Source organism: Delphinapterus leucas, chromosome 4, assembly GCF_059928025.1.
Source record: "Delphinapterus leucas isolate spDelLeu-1000000601 "Yukka" chromosome 4, BTC_Dleu_Yukka2, whole genome shotgun sequence".
In the NCBI taxonomy this organism is placed as follows: Eukaryota; Metazoa; Chordata; class Mammalia; order Artiodactyla; family Monodontidae; genus Delphinapterus; species Delphinapterus leucas.
Window position 1 is genome coordinate 124158875 of NC_143132.1, and position 22397 is coordinate 124181271.

Genomic DNA, 22397 nt, shown 5'->3' on the forward strand with positions numbered 1-22397 from the left:
GTTTTTGTTTTGATGTATATTTTTATTTCTCTTGAGTAAAAACCTAAAAGTGGTATTACTGGGTTATATGACAACTCTGTTTAACTTTTTGAAGAACTAGTGAAGGTTTTTCTAGAGCAGCGATACCATTTATTTTACCCTCAGCATGTATGAGGGTTCACATCTTCATGAATGCTTGTAATTGTCCCCCTTGTAAAAACATTTTAACCACTCTTGTGCATGTAAAGTGGTATCACACTGCGGTTTTGAGTTTCCTTAATGATTAAAGATGTTGAGCATTTCCTCATGTGCTTTTGACCATTTGTATATTCTCTTTGGAAAAATGTCTATTCAAATTCTTTGCTCAAGTTTTAATTATTTATCCTTTTGTTAATGAGTTGTAAGACTCATTAATAAATATTCTGAATACAAGTATCTTATATATATGATTTTCAAATATTTTCTCCCATCATTTTGTGGGTTGTCTTTTCACTTTCTTGTTGGCTATTGAAGCACAAAAGTTTTAAATTTTGATGTAGTCTAATTTATTTATTTATTTTCTTTTGTTGTCTGTGCTTTTGGTGTCATATCTAAGAAACTATTACCTAACCCAAGAATACGCAGATTTACTCCTGTATTTCTTATAATTTTAGCATTTACATTTATTTCTATGATCCAGTTTAAGGTAATTTTTTTTTTTTTGATTACCCAAAGTTTACTGTTTGAGACAAATTTAAAAGGATTTCCACAGAGCCTGTGTACATGTACACTGGATTCTTTCACCTTCAAACAAAATCAAGATTTCCAAATTCCTCTATGTATTTGAACACACCCTCTGGTATATCCAGAAAAGTCTAGAAAGTGTTATTAGGAAGAAAACTTTTCCTTTACCAACTTAGGTTGAAGTAGTTGGGGGCCTGTGAATTGACAGACAGATTAATAGGAGCAAAGATTATTACACATGTTTACAGCAGCATGCTATAAGGAGTAAGGATTTATATACCAGCTTAGAGGGATGGGGGTGGGGAAAGGTATTAAGGTCTCAGTGGGAAAATATGGAAGGTTCTCACAGGATGTAGTCCCATAATTCCCTGGCAGGTCCTGATGCCAAGCCAGGATACTCCCTTACAGAAAACTCCCTCAGAGAGGGGTGTATGGCAGCTGAATTCTGAGAAAGACATAATTTACTCATTAAAGGGAAGCTTAGAGATGGTTTTTTTTTGTTTTGTTTTTTTTCCGCTGCAGCTGCTGTTTGTTCAGATGTTCTCAGTTTAAAATAGTCTTTATACCATTTTGGTGTGGTTAGTCCCTTCATTTCCCTGTTATAACCTGTCATGAAGTTTCACAGGCAAGGAGCTGGAGAGATCGTTGTGGAGAGACTTGGATTAGAAGTCGGGAGGTAAGAGATGTGCAGACAAAAACACAGATAACAAGGATGAATACGCATAAAAGAGCAAATCCCAACGTGTGGCCCCATCTTTCACTGAACCAGTCGCTTATTCTCGAGGTCAGTCCAATTAATCAATGGTGCTTCACTCATTTTACGTAGGATTTTGGCCTGTTCTTTTAAATGGTTCATACAATTCTGTATTTCTTCTGATTTATTTTCATACAAGCAGCATTGTCTGCCAACGATGGCACACTGTGTTCCTTGTTGGGCAGCCTGTGTAGCCAGGAGATGGTGACTTTGGAGCACAGAGGCGAAACTACTAACTCCTGATGGACGTGTTTTCAAGGTCTGTGGGGCGGCAGCGAATCCATGTTCCATGACTTTGGAAATGTTCAGAATTGCTTCTTCTAGGTCAGAAGTTCTCCAACTCAGAAAAAGGCTCCTTACGGAATCAGTACTGCGATACATGAGTGGCTTGCCTATGATTTCTGGTTGGATGCGTCTATGTGGTGTTACTTTATGCCTGAAGGAGCCCAGGTTTGTAATCTGGCTAGCATTTAAAGTGAGATATCTAGTGAGGGAAGGTGCCAGGTAGCCAAGTCCACATCGCCCTGACCATTTAGGTGGGAACCCTTTATATACCTTATTGCCACATAAACTAAACAGACCAGACGTGTTCACAGACAAGGTCAGGGTGGAACCTATGACCCACCAGTTTGGAGTTTGGTGTCCATGGTGGACTTTGTCATTAGTTATGTTAGCATCTGTACATCTGCATTTCCCATGTGCCTCTGTCAGGCTGTAAGAGCAAAACAGGTTGTGAAGTATCTGGTAGAGGAGACCTTCAGTCTGGTTTGGGCAGCTATCGAGATAGGTGTCATTACCTGACCAGGTCATTCCAGAATTTTGGTCGACCCATCTGTAGCCTGGGGTATCGGGTAGACCAACACAGGGAACAGCTGAGCTGTTTCAGGTCCCGTTTGTGTGGCCTGCAGACCAAGAATATTGTCCAGTGACTAGGCAAACATTTGTATTATTATAATCAGTCTGGAACTCATTTATGACATCTAAGGATGGTTTGAAGGTGCCATCCGTGGAATCAAACCATAGTGTTTGATTACAGTATTGTTTTGGTATGTTATCTAGGAAGGGTCCAGTGCTGTTTTTATTTTCAAGGCAAAGAGAAACTTTTCCCTCCGATAGCCTCACCTGAGTGAAGGACAGACCTCGAGCCTCCATGCGGTTTCCCCAATGCCAAGTCACTCTGCAGTAGGAGGAAGTAGAGTGACTTCCACTCATTTACTGCCCAGAATGGGTCTACCAGGCGCTTGCACTGGCAGGAACAAAACCTAGTTCAGGCTCTGTGTTATTTAGACGCTGACATAACCAGCAATTAGACTGATTAGTTAAGGTGGCCAGGGTTTGAAAGACTCGTGTGAGTGGGTTTTGGGGCTCTGCTAAAACTGTTGAAAAAGCAGTAAGAGTTAGTCGAAGCAAGACACAGTTTGAAAGGGCGCCCAGGGTGGAGGAATAGGGGGAGGATAGGCTAAGACAAACAACCTCTAGTCAATCTGTCTGTAACTGAAAGAGCAAGGGTTTTGTTTAAATTTCTAGGTCAGAGAATTTTGCAGGTCAGGGAGAGGAGAAGTTTTCGAGGGAAGATAAATGGAGACAAAATTCTTGATCTGAGATCTCGGGTAAAGCCTTGTATTTCGTGGTGTCGTCTGCTTCTAGAGCCTGAGTAAGCTCTGGAAATCCTCAATTTGAGGTCACTCATAGAGAGGGCCTTCTAATTGTCCTGGGGGGTGATGATCTGCATCTAGCTTGGTGTCTCATGTGAAGCCAGGAGGACTTTTATTCTGATGACAGTGTAGGTGGTTAGCAGTACTTCCTAAGGCTTCTCCCAGTGAGTTGACAATGTATGTTTTCTCCTAAAAATGTTGATGTATACTCATCTCCTGTGCTTAGAACTCAGGCTGCTGCACCCGCAGTCATTGGACACAAACTCCCCAGGCCCACGGTTGGTCGGAAATTGGCCGCTGCCGCCGCAGTCTGGGCTGGCGCGAGCCCGCTGCAGAGTAGTTGGGCATGCGCCCTGGGAAAGCGAAGCGCAAACTTGTTATCGCGCCTGCGCAATGGGAAGCCTCGGGGTGACTGGGCGCAGCGTGTGTGCTTCGAGCCGCCTGGGAAGGGCACGGCCTCCGACCCCAACCTGGGCCGCCGAGACCTGCTCTATTCCTGCGTTCTGACCACTGGGAGCAGCGGAGCTCCGGGCTGGCAAAGCTGGAGGGGGCGTGGGGTGAGCCCAGCCCCACCAGGGCCCGAGGATCGGCTGGGTGCCCTCCCTGCTGCAAGAGGCCAAGAGAACAGGTGGGTTTGAGTTAATTTTTGTATGTAGGGCAGTGGTCCCCAACCTTTTTGGCACCAGGGATTGGTTTCGTGGAAGACAATTTTTTCCCCGGACTGGGGGGATGGGGGATGGTTTCGGGATGATTCAAGCACAGTACGTTTATTGTGCACTTTATTTCTATTATTATTACATTGTAATATATAATGAAGTAATTATACAACTCACCATAATGCAGAATCAGTGGGAGCCCTGAGCTTGTTTTCACTTGCCAGTCGCTGATAGGGTTTTGATATGAGTCTGCAGGCAATTGATTTATTACGGTCTCTGTGAAGTCAAACCTCTCTGCTAATGATACTCTGTATTTGCAGCTGCTCCCCAGCGCTAGCATCACTGCCTCAGCTCCTTCTCAGATCGTCAGGCATCAGATTCTCATAAGGAGCACGCAGCCTAGATCCCTCGCACGCGCAGTTCACTGTAGGGTTCGTGCTCCTATGAGAATCTAATGCCGCCGCTGATCTGACAGGAGGCGGAGCTCAGGCGGTAATGCGAGTGATGGGGAGTGGCTGTAAATACAGATGTAGCTTCGCTAGCTCACCTGCCACTCACCTCCTGCTGTGGGGCCTGGTTCCTAACAGGCCACGGACAGGTGGTCCGTGGCCCAGGGGTTGGGGACCCCTGATGTAGTGTGTAGTATGGATCCAATTTCATCCCTTTGCATGTAGATATATCTGGTTGTCCCAGCACTGTTTGTTGAAAAGATTATTCTTTCCTCATTGAAATGTCTTGAGACCATTGTTGAAAGTCAGTTGACTGTAAATATAGTCTCTTTTGTGACTCTCATTCTATTACATTAATATCTGTCTATTCTTATACCAGTACCACACTCTGATTATTGTAGGTCTGTGTTAAATTTTGAAATAGGGAAATGTGTGTCCTCTAATTTCATTCTTCTTTTTCAAGATTGTTTTGGCTATTCTGGGTCCTTTGCAATTCTGTATAAATTTTAGGATTAATTTGTCAGTTTCTGCAAAGAAGCTAGCTGGGATCTTGATAGGCATTGCTTTGAATCTGTAGACCAATATGGGGAATATTATCACCCTAACAATATCTAGTCTTGTGATTGGTGTACATACAATGTCTTTCCATTTTTTCAGACCTTCTTTAATTTCTGTCACTAATGTTTTGTAGTTTGTGTTCCACTCCTGTGCTTTTTTGGGTTAAATTTATACTAAATATTTTATTCTTTTTGATACTACTGTAAACAGAAATTTTCCCTTAATATTACTTTTGGAAAGATCATTGCTAGTGTGCAGAAATAATTGATTTTTGTGTATTAATCTAGTATTCTGCAACCTTGCTGAGCTCATTTATTAGTTCGAATGGTTTTTTAGTAGACTACTTAGAATTTTCTATCACAAGATCATCTCATCTGCGAATATAGATAATTTTACTTCTACCTTTGCAACCTACATGCTTTTTTTTCCCCCTTGCCTAATTTCCTGGGTCCTTGAGTAATTCTGAAGCAAGCAGTTGGAGGATTAGATTTGGAGAAAGTAAATTAAAAAGAAAACTTCAGACAACATTTCAGGTTATGACAAAAGATGACAAGACTGAGACCTCAGAAACTCACACTTAAATCCCACAAGAAGGGTAGGTGTCTACTCAGTTATGCATAAATATAGCGCCTGAGAGAGATGATTGAGGACTATGTTAACATTGCAGCCAAGTTTGCTACTCTTTGGAGAATTAAAATAAGTATGATTTTAATGACATTCTCTAAGAGGACCAACTTATATTTATACAAGAAATATATAATTTTAATTGGTTTTCTACCTAATAGTCAGTATATTGGAAAAAAAAGAAAAATATTTGATTTTTTGTGTTCCCAGACCATTACTTAGTAGTTCTGGGAACTGGAGAGAATCCGTTACTCCCACTGATTTTTATTTTGCTGATTGTAAAATTAGAAAACTAATGGTAACATGATCTCCTTAATGCAGCAATATCCAGCACATTGTAGATATTAACATATGTGTTTCCAAGTTCATAATGAACAAATCTTTTCTCTATCAAATTGTTGTTGTTCACATTTGAAAACACATTAAAACATTATTCAAAATATTGGTATCGTTCGTTCTTTGTACCCAACATTTAAAACCCTTTGAATTGACATCATTTAAAAATAGGAATATAGTCATCATTTTAAATATAATTTACAAGAAACTGGAATTTTACTTATGTTATTAATTATTTTTTTATTTATGAAAGAATGCTCTCTATTTTAAAGGACTCTTTAATCTCACCTCATAAAATCAATGTTATTTTATAATAAACTCTTACCACTAGGTTGTTCATAACCACCAGTGTTTGAAGTGGTAAGTTCAACACAGACATGTGGATTCTTTGGTATTGAAACATCTTTTTCACTTATTTTTCTGGCATTACTTTAATGATGTACACAGAAAATAAACTAGGTCATATATTTCCTGACCATCTCTGAACATATTTTAAAGCAATAAAATTAAATAGAACAGCCTTTTCTGTTTACTTTTGACCAGAACAGATTCTTTTTATTATCTGTAAGACACTATAAGTACGTACAAGAGGATCTAGAGTTTATCTGAATCATTTTAAGTAATTTAAGTCTTTTTGAACTTAGCTAGCTGTGATTTTTTTGGTTTTTAATTAAGGGTTGTTATAACTCAGGAAAGCATTGGATGCCGAGATTTTTTTCAACAGATTGGATTCACATTGATGTCGAAGATAGTGATATGCAAAGATGAATGTGGGACTTCACCCTATTTTTTCTTCCTATTCTTTTTTTGAAAAACCACATTTAGGCTCTGCCAAGGAAATGGATCAGCTCACTCTAAACATAACGAGAAATTGAACTTGTGCACTGATTTAGAAATCTAAGAGGAAAAGTGGCAAATTCTGTTGTTCAATTCCTACACTCAATTCCAGGAGAGACAGAGTGGGAGACAGGGACAAATTTTCTAAATATGGTTTGCAATGAGTGGCTGGTGGTGGCCATTGACGTTTGCTCTTGTATCCATCCACCCCGCAAACCCTTCTCCAGCACTGCGCCGTATCTCAGGGGTTTGACCTTTGCAATCTGCCTTTCCTGGGCTCGCTGACTGACTAACTCACAGCTAGGTTCAGTCAGTCAATGGAAAGCACTGGTGAGATCCTGAGGACAGAAAGAAGATGGAAGTCAGGGATTTCTCTTCTGGCAGAGACGGATACAAGTTTGTTGGGGCCTGAAGCTTGCACAATTTTCTGAGCCCTCTTCCAGAAAAAGAATAAACAATTACATACATTAATTTTAAAAGTGAATATTTACTTAGAATGAGAAAATAAATCACTAGAAGTTAATAATTTTAAAAAGCTGGCAAATATCACAAACATCAAAAACTGAGGTAAAAATTATAAAAATTTGCATTAACTTACTGATGTACCTCCATAATAGTTTCTCCATAATTTTTGACTATACACTCTTTAATCACGTCTTCGTATGACAATGATTTTGTAATATTTTATCTAAACAGAGTATAAGATTATTCAGTCTTTCCTCTATCGTGGCTGATCAAAACTTGTTCTTTTTTATTGATAACTGATCATTGATAAAGGATCATTAACTATTGTTAAACACCCATTGCTGCTAAAGGTAGTGATTCCTCACCTCAAAAATACTGTATTTTATTGAATCTTATGCTGTCATTGCTAAGATGCACCATTATTGTACATGCTAAGAATGAAAAAATGTTGTCAATTAAACCATGACAAAATGCTTTCTTATCACATATAATTTTTCTGCACATTTTTTTCTTCTGTACCTTCAAAAGGGTTTGTGATGCTACATTTCCTGAAAGAATGCTTAATTTGGGGCTTTCTGATTTTCTTCTCAGCTGCTGGCACTCTTTCTAAAAGTTTGATGTTGGCATTTTCTTAATTATTACAGAAGGTGTGAAAATAAAGCTTTTAGACACATCAACCAAGAAGTCATTGTAAATGGCAGTTAAACTCAATGCATGAAACTAAATTGAAAGTAATAAAAATATGGCCAGTAATAAAAATGTGACACATGAAGAGTAATGACAGTTATGTAGCAATTCTCTAACAATAGTGGTTGGAGGCCGTACACCAAGATCACAGATATGTTAAAATGCTCCAAAATCGACACTTTATGTTAGCTGAAATACATAAAGTTGTTGTACACAGCCAGCAGCCTGAGCATTCTGCCTGGAACATGTGATCTGCCTGTCAGAAAAGGTGTCTAAAGTCTTCCGAGGTAGGCAGGACAGACAGACTGCCTCAGCTCCTGCAAATCACCCTACATTTTATTCCTTAGACGTGACATATATCTTCAGTTTTTGTTTTTTGTTTTTGGAGAGCATGGCTGATTTGCTTACTCTCTTGGCCAAGACCTGTCTGCAGCAGTGTGCTAGGTGGCTTTAGCAAATGGATGCAAATATCTTCTTTCTTCTGTTTCATGGGTAATTTAACAATAGATGTAATATGTTCAACTTCTATAAGTAGCCCTTTCGTAACTTCAATATTGGTGGCTGCATTAAAACCCATTTTCTCTCACAGGGAACCAGACATGCTTTCACTAAGTGCAGGTTTTTGTGTTTTTCTCTTTTCTGAAGCATCATTGACCTTTTCACTCTTCTATATTTTTTTCCTCTTCTGGAGACGGGAAAGAAGATGAATATTTACAGTATGTAGCTTTTTTCTCTTCCTTTTGCCAAGAAAAATGATATAACCTTGAAGACAATCATGAATGTCTAGTCGTATAGTTTCATCCAGACTAAAAATATGAAAATTTCTTTTTTGTGTGAATGTTTTTTCACTAATGGAATAGGTATTTTTATAAGAGGCTACATTTAGACATATTTTCCTTAGTAATAAAAATGATGAAAAATAATGGCTATCTCACCAGGTTTGAAACTTTAGATTTTAATTTAATAAATAACACATGTGTCAGAGGATTATTACAGTGTTGAATATAGAATATCTATTTTATTTTGCTCAATGTTTTGCGTGATATTTTTAATATTTTTAAATGGGAAAAAATTAGTACCACAAAGAATAGCTTCGAACCAGAATTTTATTCTAACCAATAATAGATAATGCTTCAAAAAATAAGTAGATTAGAATATATGCAATACTGTAATGACTTTTAAATAAAGGAATGCTGCCCCATGATAACTAAATGACTTAAGGAAAAACTTTTGAAAGTCTATCTACAAATAACTTAAGAAAAATAAATCCTGATTAACTATATTCACCATTTATTTATTTTCCTCAAGACAACAAGTATAGAGGATTCTTCCCTGACACAATACATGTGAACCTGAAAACCCATGCATTTTGTAAATCTTCCACTAAAGATAATAAAACATCTTTAAAAAGGTCAGGGGCAGACCTTTCAAAACCTATGCAACTTTGTGAGCAGAGCACTACCAAAAATTAATAATAACTGTATTTTTGGAAATAATTTTTACTGTCCAGGCAGGAAGCTCAGAGTGGCTAAGAATTGATTTTTGAGTTGTTAATCTACATAAAATCAGTAGAGTGGAAATACTGACTTAGGGACACTGAGCCTGTGCAGGTGCAGAGAGGTGAGCCAGGGGCTGCAGTTAAGGTGGGCACCAGAGGAAGTTTAACTTTCTTCAGCCCAAAGTCACAACGGGGTGTGCATCTCTGAAGAGGGAAAGCTGGGTGCAGGCAGGCAGTTTAAATTTCCTTAAAATACAGTTGAAAGGGTCTCTCCTTTTCTGCTCAAAACTTAATTCTACTACTTGATAGTTTGTTTTTCCTTTCCTAGAAAAAATTCATATAAGTCCTGATAATTTTCACATGCAACTAAAATTGTTTATGGGCTAATTGTTATTATACAAACACACCGGGTAACAGAACAGGCTCAGTGTGCTGGAGAGGCAAACATATGACCTAGTCCACCCATACCACCCATTCAAGAAATTTCCAACATAGGTGAGAAGATGTAAACTAGAGATGCTTTGATAGATGTTACACTTTTAAACTTTTTGATGAATAAAAAATGACACTTCAGTCAAGAGAGAAGAAAATATTAATTGAAAATATGCTTTAGGGTATGTAACTATAAGATATTAATCACCTCCATCTAAAATGTATTTTTTAATATGGGTAAGTAAAAATAATTTGATTTCAAATGACGTGCTATCTACTAGGATGCTGAATTGACTAAAAATGTGCACATGATGTTATGCTAAATATCATCTCAATAGATCACCATATATCACATTTGAATGACCTTTAAATGATTAGTAAATTCTGGATCAGTTATTTTTATTTACTTCTCACAAAGGGAGCCCTGTGACAAACCTAAATGGAAATTCTCTAAGCTAGAAAGGAAATAATCTGTACAGTCCAGGCATGAAGCTCAGAGTGGCTAAGGATTGTCTTTTGGGATATTAACCTACATAAAATAGATTAATAGAGACAGAGGAAAAAAGAGAGAGAAATCTGATTCAGTAACTCCACATCAAGTACAGTGCCTGATACAAAGGAGCCCCTGGATGCCTGAGCATGGATGAGCTGTCACTTTGCACGTGGACTCCATTCCTTTTTTTAAAAATTTTTTTAAAAATTTTAAAAAAATTGAAGTATAATTGATTTAATTAATGTTTATTAATGTTAAATTAATGTTTATTAATTACAATGTTTATTAATTTCTGCTATACAGCAAAGTGATTCAATTATACATACATTCCTTTATAAATATTCTTTTCCATTACGACTTATCATAGGATATTGAATATGGTTCCCTGTGCTATACAGTAGGACCTTGTTGTTTATCCATTCTATATATAATAGCTTACATCTGCTAACCCTAACCTTGCACTCTGTCCCTCCCCGAAACCTCTCCCCCTTGGAAACCACAAGTCTGTTCTCTATGTCTGTGGGACTCTATTCCTTAACACTAATTTAGCTTCCATTGAGGAAGCTTTGGATTGCTCATTGTTGAGGATAAATAAATCTTTTTCTTTAAACATTACTCAGAAAAAATTTTTTAAAAGCTAAAATCTACTTTAAGTCCTAAATCAAATAGAGTTCCAACAGTGAGTGGCTATTCAGTAGACATTGCTTGAAATAGTGGAGGGGGCAGGCATGGCTGTGTGGCTCTCAGCCCCCTGCTGTGCATGCAGTGACCTACTTCACTGAGCCTAAAGTCCCGCTAAGTGATGATCTCGTAGGCTAACTGATGAGCCTTAGTTTCATCTAGATTAACTTCTTGTTTTACAGAGGTGAAACAGATGGCTAGGGAAGTGAGGCAATTTAGATAATGTATATAACATTGAAAAAGTGATCTATTTTTGTAAATACAAAATAAAGAAACATTATCTTTGCTTATCTTGAGTGGGCCCTGAGGATCTCTTAATAACTATTTACACGTACGCACCTCTGTATGGTTGAATTGTGACAATTGTGTTTGTATCTTGTTAAACATTTTGTTAAATTCCTTGTCCCAAATCTTCCAGACACCATAGAAGAAATTTTACATTTGAGAATACATGGAGACATGCCAAGTTTTTAGGAGTAAGAATCAAAGAGAAAGACTCAAAGTGCTAAAAATCTGCAGTAGGTCATTAGATTCTTCGCAGAGTTTCACAAAGTACTGTAGTTACCACAAAGGTCACCCTCTCTTTTGCTGGTCTCTAAACTAGTTGTTCTCATCCGGATTACATTAGAATTACCTGATTTAAATTATACCTATACCAGGGCCCTACCTCCGAGACCAGTTTAACAAAGCTGAAGTGCAGCCAGAACACTGGTGCTGTTTGAAAGTTCCCCAGGTGATGCTTATATGCTCATATGCAGCCTTGTGGAGAACTGGAGCTATAAAGGACAGTCCTCAAAGTGTTCTGGACCCCTAGAAATCCCCAAGACCTTTACAGCAAGTCCACGAGGTCAAACCTATTTTCATAATAATGCTAAAGCATGATTTGCCCTTTTCACTGTTTCCGCATTTGCACTGGAAGAGCCAAAGTCAGTGTTGCTTGAAACTGCTGGTGCAGAGGCTCAAATCAAGACAGTGGCAACTAAGTGTTCTAGGAGGTACTCTGTTCCTCACCATGTCACACATGAGGCCATTAAAAAAAAAAGCTAGTTCCACTTAGGAATGTCCTTGATGTAGCAATTCTATTATTATTATTTTTTTTTATTGAGGTATAGTTGATTTACAATGTTGTGTTAGTTTCAGTTATACAGCAAAGTGATTCAGTTTTTTACACACACACATATATATATATATATTCTCTTTCAGATTATTATCCATTATAGGTTTTTACAAGATATTGAAAATAGTTCCCTGTGCTCTACAGTAGGTCCTTGTTGTTTATCTATTTTATACATAGTATTGTGTATCTGTTAATCCCAAACTCCTAATTTATTCCCCACTTTACCCTTTGGTAACCATAAGTTTGTTTTCTACGTCTGTGATATAGCAATTTTTAATTTTGTTAAGTCTCAACACTTCAGTATGTCTTTCTAATATTCTGTGTGACAAAATGGGAAGTACACATAAAGATGTTCTGCATAAAGAAATAAGGAAGTGGTTTTAAAGGAAACACACATGTGATTGAGTTAGGAGCTGAACCAGCTACCTATTTAGCTCCTTTTATCCATGAAACATCACTTTTACTTGAAAGACCAACAAACTATACTTTTTCAGAATTAAGTATTTGATGGATGTTTTTCCTTCTTTTAATGAATCAGTTGAGCCTGTCACTTCAAGGAAAACAACTGATTGTATTTGTTGCCAATGGGAAAATTTGAACTTTCAAGAGAAAATGAGGATTTTGGAAAATGTGTTCCTACCACTGTGAGCCTCACAGCTTCCCTATACTGACTTTCCTGATTAGATTGGTGGTGATATTAACAAGTGTGGTTTTTAAAAAATATTACATAATGAAACGTGCAAGCATTTGAAAGGTCTACATACCACAGTGAATTTTCAAATGAGCAATGCATATGTTACAGAATCATGCATGGGTAAAAATCCATTCAAATTCAGGATAGATCAACAGATTTTAATGTAACAGAGTATGCAGTTTCCTATATATAATATATATATATATATATTAGTGACACATTTTCTTTATCCATTCATCCATCCATGGGCACTTAGGTTGTCCATATCTTGGCTATTGTAAATGGTGCAAAGAACATAGGGGTGCACATATCTTTTCAAATTAGTATTTTCGTTTTCTTCGAATAAATAACCAGAAGTAGAATTGCTGGATCATATGGTATTTCTATTTTTAATTTTTTGCAGAACCTCCATACTGATTTCCATAGGGGCTGCACCAGTTTACATTCCCATAAGCAGTGTACAAGTTTTCTCTTCTCCACATCCTTGCCAACACTTTTTATCTCTTGTCTTTTTTATAATAGCCAATTTAACAGGTGCAAAGTAATGTATCAGTGTGGTTTTGATTTGCATTTCCCTGATGATTAGTGATGTTGAGCATCTTTTCATGTACCTGTTGGCCATCTGTATGTCTTATCTGAAAAAATGCCTATTCAGATCTTCTGCCCATTTTCCAAATATTTTCTCCAATCCAGTAGCCTGATTTTTCATTTTGTTAATGGTTTCCTTTGCTGTGCAGAAACTTTGTAGTTTGATGTAGTTTGACTTGTTTATTTTTGCTTTGATTGCTTTTGCTTTTGGTGTCATATTAAAAAAATCATGCCTAAGACCTATGTCAAGAAGTTTACCACCAATGTTTTCCTCTAGGAGTTGTATGGTTTTGGGTCTTACATTAAAGTTTTTAATCCAATTTGAATTAATTGCTGTGGGTAGCATAAGATAGTGGTCCAGTTTCATTCTTTTGCCTGTGGCTGTCCAGTTAGTGTATCTTATTGCATGCATGAATGAATGATCATTTGTGTAACATTTTTGTTTTCTGACAGACTCTTTTAGGGATAATTCCATTATGTTTTCTTCCCATTGGTACTTTGACAATTATTTGTAAAATCACGGTTAAATTTATTTTTGCTTCTTTATACATACATAGGCATATTTGACATGTACTTTCTTCTGAGAAGTCCACTAAGAGAGAAATTAAGAGAAAATTAAGAGGAATAATACTCATATTCACATATTTTCAGTTTAGATGGTAAAGGTGCCATGTTTGGATGAGGCTGATTTAAGTAGCTCCCTTGACAAATTCACATTCATATTTCAACTATTCTAACATTGTGGAAAGCTATTTTCATCAGGTCAAGTATTGAATTCATTAACTATTTATCAGATGCTTGGCATTAAGCAGTATTAAGGTCCCAGCTGGTGGCTTGGGACTTGAAGTTTCCCATCACAGCTGTATCTTGCATTCAGGTCAGTTTTATGTTCTATGGAAATATATTCAGTATGTGTTCTATTTGGTTTCTAAGTCTGCAGAATATTCCCACAATATTATCCATTCTGTTACCTTCTCCTTTTGTCTTCATCCTTATTTCACCCCAAATTACCTGATTTGAGACTTCCAAACCAGTTAAATTTACAGTTTTGCTTCTTCTCCCTTTCTAGTAGATCTATTTCTCCCAAAGGAAGGAAAAAAATTAAAAGTTATATTACTAACTGCTTTCTTTATACCAATTTCCACCTTTTTTGGCCTTTAAACCTCATCCTTATTATTTTCATTTTTACTAAGTATCAGAGAGATAAATTGATTTTCCAGAAAATAAATTGCTAAAAACTGGTGGTGATGGAATTTGTTTCCAGAATTCTCTTATTACAATAATTATTCTCCACTATTATATTATTCCTACTTTAAAAAAAGTATGTACCCCAGTCCATTATGTTTTGGTAATAATTAGGAGATTAGTAATTACCTACTGTCACTTGCCTATTTCTGGTTTATTTTCTATTCTTGGTGCATCAGTACACAGACATATGAAACCATAAGTATAGCTATAGACGTCATCTTTACTTTTTCTTTATAACTCCAAGTACTATTTCTGTTAATAGAAATTCTTCCTTTAACATTTATTAGTTTCCAGTTTCACATTTGGAAACTGTTTAAATAATGATAGCCTGATAATAGAAAGAGCTAGCTGTCCTTGAGTGTGTAGCATTGTGCAAGGTACTGTGCTAGGGCACGATCCCTTGTAGCCACACAACAAACTGTGCAGCAGGGATTGTTCACATGGGGGCAGTGGGTGCTCAGATTGGTCAAGTGACTCACAAAGATCTGTGTGAATCCAGAAGAAAGGGCATAACCACCTCTTGCTCAGGTGGGTAAATTTCCTCCCAAACTACTAGCTTTTAGCCTATTATTTTCAAGTCAAACGCTGTGTATAAAATCATTTTCTATAATCTAAATTAAGTATAAAATCATTTTCTATAAACTAAATTAAGATCACTACTGTGAAAGACCGATATCATATGATATCACTTATATGTGGAAACCAAAAAAAATGATACAAATGAACTTATACACAAAACAGAAATAGACCCACAGACATAGAAATCAAATTTATGGTTACCAAAGGGGAAAGGGGGGGAAGGGATAACTTAGGAGTTTGGGGTTAACATATACACACTAATATATATAAAATAGATAAACAACAAAGACCTACTATATAGCACAGGGAACTATACTCAATATTTTGTAATAATCTATTAGAGAAAAGTATCTGAAAAAAATAGATATATATGTATGTGTAACTGAATCACTTTGCTGTATACCTGAAACTAACACAACATTGTAAATCAACTATACTTCAATTAAAAATAAATTTTAAAAAATCACTACTGTCTGAAGACATTATACTAATATGTCAAATATAGGAGATCTGGGAAGATGACTTTTTTCGCCATTATCAAATACCACATGTATAAATTAATTATTTAATAGGACTTATCTGGGGAGCATAGTAAGTTTTTATCATATCATTTGTTGACTATTTTCAAAGGATTTGAAACATAGAACAATGCCAAGAAGAAAGTAAAACCAGAACCCAGAAATAACTGTTATTAACATTTCAGGCTTATCTTTCTAGCCATGTTTTAATTTATAAAAAATGACACATCCTACCTGGTATACTATAAGAAGGCATGGCAGCTACTCACATTCTAATTTCAGTTGTATCAGAAAACACTTGGAGGAAATTATTCTCAGAACTTGTGATAAAAATGGTGGTGCTCTGTAATTGTTCCATATATTCCATCTTCCCTCCCTATTTCTGAGCAGTTTGCTGGAAACATCTGACTGGCCTTAGCTTCTGACATGGACCAGAGTTCTGGTTATAGAGTTGCCAATAAATACCTGCTCGGCTTTTGGCAGGTCAACCTCTCTGAGATTCACTGTCTTCAAGTGTAAAATGAGGTCGTTAGACTATGTGGCTTTCAAGGTCTACTTCTATGCTGATAATCTAATTTTCTTTGAAAATAGTATCAATTGATTTAAAATGATGAAGGAAGTATTTGAGCTGTTAAATCAGAACTCCTTTCTGAGAGTAGCAATAATTTACCTAATAGGCACTTGGAAAAAGAGCGTTCTTTTCATGCTTCATTGTAGATGCTGTCACTGCTGTATAATATTTATTCATGTAATATTCCCATAGATATCAGCTGCTCTTTAAGGTGTCCAATAATGAGAAGATGCTCTCCTTTTAATAAGTATTTTAATTTAAAATAATGGCAAAAATAATCCAGGAGACCTAAAGGAATGAAGCAGTGAGGTTGAGACTATTACAGCAAGCAGACAGCACAGTGGATATTATAGTTGGAAGGCCCTTTTAGTTACCATCCAAATCAAAGGCATCGGCAGTTGCTTATACATAGAACTAGACCAGCAAGATATAATTAGCGTTTTAAAAAGACCACATGTGCATTTTTCTGTGTATATTTCTACTTGAAATTTACTGTAATTTCTGATATTTATTTTAGGAAATGATCTCCAAAGAACCTCAGTGAATTGTATTATTGATTTGATTAAAGATCTGGCATACAATTTTATTAGTTTTTATTCTATTCCAACATAATATCCCTGGTGTCATTTTCAGAAATGAAACTCCACGTGATGGGTCAAATTCTTCCACGTGTAGGAGGCCAGGCTTTGTGGGATGGGGTTGTCTAGTGTACATCATTGCTTTGGGGCTCTCACTGAGGTACCCAAACCACTCCTACAAAGGCAGAAACTGTCTGGTTATTTCTACCTTTCTTAATATTTAATTTAAAAGAGAATGACTTTTTTACGGAAATTAAGATGTTTCACTTTTATTGTAAGTGGCCTATTTAGCATTCCCACTATTCCTTTCATATAGATTTGCTATAATGTACTTGCATGGTGATTTTATAGCAGAATAGAAAATAATTAAAATATAAAAATTAACTTGCTCCAGAGAGTTCATTATGTGGCTTCAGCTTCAGGGAAGTTGGATATTGGTTAATTTTACAGAGAGAACACAAGATATGGGTAATGACACATTTGTTGGTATTCTGACTATGGCTGCTCTCCTGTGTTCCCTTGTATTTTAGTCCCCTCCACTTGTTCTTATCCAAACAGCTATATTGGGAAGTAATTCTAGAGTCCCTTGTATTTTGATAAGCATCTAAGATTTGTAGCTTTAGACTGAAGTAGGTTTGGGATGCTTATGAATCCCTAAAGGGGTGTGCTAAGCTTGGGTTGGCAAGAGGCTGGTGTAATCACGGGATAGGAAGGGAAGCGGAGGTCTATAGTTTCCATCAGTAGATAGTTGAGTTGATTTCCAAGGGCTTTCAAGAGCTTTGACCTTATTTATAAAAAGCCCTCAAGAACCCTGAGCTTTGAACTGAAGAACTGGACAGCACTTTGGCCAGGCAGCAGATCAATGACATTGCTGCTGTCCAGCAACAATACATTTGATCATTGCCTGGTGTGATTATAATGTCAAGTATAGTTAGACCAATTTGCTGTTCACCCCCAGAGGAAAATCCCTTTCTACTGTCAGTTCTGAAGAATGTCCCCAAATTTGCTAGTATCAGCTTCCAAATAAATGACATCAATCCGTGGCCTGGTCAGGATTTTGCAAGAATTCAGCTTGACATCTATGAGTCTAGTAATAAGTACAATTCTTTGATCACCTTTGAGGAATCTAATTTCCTATTTTTCTCTGTTTACTGTCTCCATTGGGAATTTTCGTGTAAGCAGACCATGTTCTTTGTGGGCACAGGCAGTTTTGTTCATCCCGATATCCCCGAGTGCTTTCTGTAGTGCATGTAGCACATACCATACAAATACTCATTGAGTTGTTTTCATGATCCTAGCCTCACCTATGTGAAGTAGTTTTCTCTCTTCTACGTCAGCCCAAGAATTGTATTGACATAGCATGAAAACCCTTATTTGAAATTTATTGGCCATAAATAAATTACTTATTGTTCTCATATCACTTTCAGTCTTGAATATCTTGAATATTACGGACTCCATAATAGTTTGGATTTCCCCAAAAGGAGACTCTAAGACAAAGAACTGTGTGCAAGGAGGATTTTTTAGGGGAGGCAGGGTTTGGGGGGTTGAAATAATTCTGAGAAACATGTTGAAGGAGTGGGGAGGTGAAGCAGGGAAGGTAGAGGATATGATAAATGGTGTATTCATGAGTAGGGTAACTGGAATTCAGCCCAGCCGGGTAGCTTCTGAGAAACGGTTTAGAACAATTCCCTAAACTCCCCCAATGAGGGACAAGGAACCGGGGGCATTTATCACTAATTCCCTTCTCTTATTGGTTGAGGGTATAACTACCTGGCACTTATGACCTGTTCCTTGATCAGGACAGATGTATACCTGTAACCAGGGAAAGAACTCATGCTGAGACAGGTAGCTCCTTGGGACAGGAAGCCATAAAAATGTATAACAGCTATCCACTGAACATAAATATGACCTGTGCGGTGGGCAGAGAGGATATGGTATCAGAGGCATTTCCTAAGTCTTCCATATTCTCTTAAAGTTATATTTAAGATCTCCCACAATATGTATCTCTTTATTATCCAGCCTCTTTTTACTAAATTCCACTACCATGTTACATTTTACTAGTGCAGTTTCTTACATGTTTTTTAACATGTTTATTGGAGTATAATTGCTTTACAATGATGTGTTAGTTTCTGCTTTATAACAAAGTGAATCAGTTATACATGTACATATATCCCCATATCTCTTCCTCTTGGGTCTCCCTCCCTCCCACCCTCCCTATACCCCCCCTCTAGGTGGTCACAAAGCACCGAGCTGATCCCCCTGTGCTATGCGGCTGCTTCCCACTAGCTATCTATTTTACGTTTTGTAGTGTATATATGTCCATGCTACTCTCTCACTTTGTCACAGCTTACCCTTCCCCCTCCCCGTGTCCTGAAGTCCATTCTCTAGTAGGTCTGTATCTTTATTCCTGTCCTGCCCCTAGGTTCTTCTTGAAGTCAGAAAGAGAAAAACAAATATCGTATGCTAACACATATATATGGAATCTAAAAAAAAGGTCAGTTTCTTAAATTTTTCACATGACCAGATAGTTATCGACACCACTCAAACAGGGCTTCTCCTCCAGGCCTCAGCCAAAAAGAGCCTCTTCTTAGGTTAGAAAGCATTTCTATTCTAACAATACCATAGTCCCCCTTATCCATTTTTTCAGTTACCCGTGGTCAACCACAGTTCAAAAATATTAAATGGAAAATTCCAGAATTAAGCAATTCATAAGTTTTAAATTGCACGCTATTCTGAGTAGTACGATGAAATCTCACGCCGTGCTGCTCCATTCCACCTGGGATGTACATCATCCCTTTGTCCAGCATATCCTGTCCATTAGTCATTTAGTAGCCATCTTGGTTATCAGATTGATATCACTGTGCTTGTATTCAAATCATACTTCTTTTACTTAATAATGGCCCAAAGCACAAGAATAGTGATGCTGGCAATTTGGATATGCCAAAGAGAAGCCGTTATATGCTTCCTTTAAGTGAAGAGAAGAAAGTTCTCAACCTAATAAGGAAAGAAAAAAGAATTGTATCCTGAGGTTGCTAAGATGTATGGTAAGAATGAAATTTTATCAATGGAATTGTGGAGAAGGAAAAAGAAATTCATGCTAATTTTGCTGTCACACCTCAGACTGCAAAAGTTATGGTCACAGTGCTTGATAAGTGCTTAGTTAACATGGAGAAGGCACTAAATTTGTACAATAAGATATTTTTGAGAAACAGAGAGAGATGATATTCACATAACTTTTATTACAGTATGTTGTTATAATTGTTCTATTTTATTATTAGTTATTGTTAATCTCTTACTGTGTCTAATTTAAAAAATAAACTTTATCGTAGGTATGTACGTATAGGAAAAAACATAACATATATAGGGTTTGGTACTATCCATAGTTTCAGGAATCCACTGGAGGTCTTGGAATGTATCCCCATGGATAAGAGGGAATTATTTTACTAATAGCTCTTGTGAGTATTGTGAGTAGCTACAAACTAGCTCTTCACTTGGCAATAGTAGTGTTAATGTTTATTGGTGCTACCAGGTGGTATGGTTACTCTTTTCCTTCTGTTTTTCTACTCTTGCTACAAAAATCCAGCTCAAGTTCCTATTATTCCATGAAGTTATCTCAGTATGAATTCCAGTAGAGTTTCCTCTATACCAAATATCTCTTTCTATTCAGTGTTGTACTATTTTCAAGTTCCTTCATGTATGTGAGTTTATGTATAAAATATGGATCACGTAGGATTTCGTTTCTGTACAATGAATTTCCAAATTCAACCTCTTATTTTTTTTTTAACAACTGGGAAATGGGCATTTCCAAATTCCCATTTATTTTTGTGAAGACATTGTGTTTAATCTGCTAATCAGCTTTATTCCATCTTTAATTTAAATGTTAGACATGGACAAGAATTTGTTGATATAAATATACTTAGAAACGATTTACTATTTACTATTATGTGAGTATTTTTATAAACAATTAAAAATATAATGGATTCTTTTTTGTCCATAATATATTATTTAGGACCATTCCAACTTAGAGAAAACAAATGAACTATACAGACACATGGTTAAATAAAACAATTCTCTCTTCATTGAGGTGTCAAACAAATAAGAATTTATAACAGTAATGTGATAGAGGATAGACAATTTTCCTTAACTTTTATTTATAGAAATCTCTTTATGTGTAATCATGTTTATCTTATTCTTCTAAATTCAATATGCAGTGATATGTTGATAAATGTTTAATAACCAGCTTTCTAGGAAAAACAACACTGATTCATAGTATTTGTTGATTTCCATGGTGTAAATAATCTCATCATGTTCTATTTTAACCTACTAATTTGGTATGAACATGGAATTGGGAAGAGATATGCAGTAGCACTCAATTTTGATGTTCCCACCATATAATAAATAGACATAAAGAACCTCAAGAATGTAGACAATAGCAAAATAATTTATGAATGATGACTATTATATTTCTTATTAATAGGATTTATTTAATTGTAGGTTAATATAACTTAATTTTTAATAATAGCGGTGTTTAAAAATTGACTCACAAAATTCCTGAAAATTTAACAATTGCCCTTGGTGAGCCAGCAGGTGCCAGCACAGAACTGGAAGGTCGTTCATGGTAAACTGACCCCTTTAAAAACATATTTCCCTTTTTCAGGTCAACATGCATAGGACACAGAGCATGTTATATTCAATACACCATTTCTCATGTATCTAATCTATCTAACATTGGGTTTATTAACTTAATGTTCAAAAATTTTATGGTTTTGTGTTGCAGTTATCATGTTCATTCCTGATTCATCTCTATATAACCTTACTCCCCTAAAATCCTAAAGCAGAGAAGAAACTGACATCCTAGTTTAATATCTTTACTTGCTTTTGCAAGGAAGCCTCACTTTATGAGTTTAAGTGTTGTGGTGAAATAAATTATGCCAATTTCTCAAAGATTAACTAAAGACAGAATTTTAAACTTGAAATGGAAACATGCAGATATGAAAATGTCTTGAAATTATTATTCATATAATGAATGGTGATATGGGCTCCCTGCTCTCTCTCTGTTCAGCCCTGCTATGCCAGGGGCATTGTCCTTTCATCAGAGATTCATAAACTTCCTTGACATTGATAAGGAGGATGTGTACACAGCTGTCAATTCAAGGACCCCTTGGTCAACATTTTTCTGATTATTTAATTTTGTTCTCTAATTCAGATTTATTAATGTTCAAGATTTTAACATGTGTAATAGACACATCAGGCATTTTATAATTATTTTAGATTGACCACAACAGATTTAGAGGAAGCTTTCTATTTGAGTTATTTTACATTCTTTTCACATGCACATTGAGAGGGAAGTATGATGATCAAGGGGCTTAAATGGGCTGGTTATCTTCAATTTCTTTGGCCAATTCTGAAGAGTTTATATTTCTTTTACTGTGTCAGCACTAGTTGTCATTGCACTTGTATGAGGCTGCACTTGCAAAACCATGATTTTCTACAAAGACTGAAGAAAAATGGTTACAAGAGAACAGTTTTAGCATCTGTAGAAGGCATTTCCAGTAGACTATCGTGTTGAGTCTGGATAGTGTCTCATATGCAATTAGTAATATTTGGTTTGTTTCCTGCCCCCCGATTCTTAGTCTCTTACTTCTTTTACATTCAGAAAGCACTGGACATCGCCAAA

General features: G+C 36.4%; 1 protein-coding gene across 1 annotated transcript; it reads right to left on the reverse strand.

The window, feature by feature from the left end:
* Positions 1–1459: 1459 nt before the first annotated feature.
* On the reverse strand, positions 1460–2266 carry ERVMER34-1 (endogenous retrovirus group MER34 member 1, envelope). Its single transcript, XM_089909925.1, has one exon. The coding sequence runs from the start codon at positions 2264–2266 to the stop codon at positions 1460–1462; it is 807 nt and encodes a 268-aa protein (XP_089766051.1).
* Positions 2267–22397: the final 20131 nt, after the last annotated feature.

Bases quoted from the DNA above. Each gene is read 5' to 3' on its own strand.
- ERVMER34-1 (XM_089909925.1), bottom strand. From the start codon at position 2,266: ATGACCTGGTCAGGTAATGACACCTATCTCGATAGCTGCCCAAACCAG.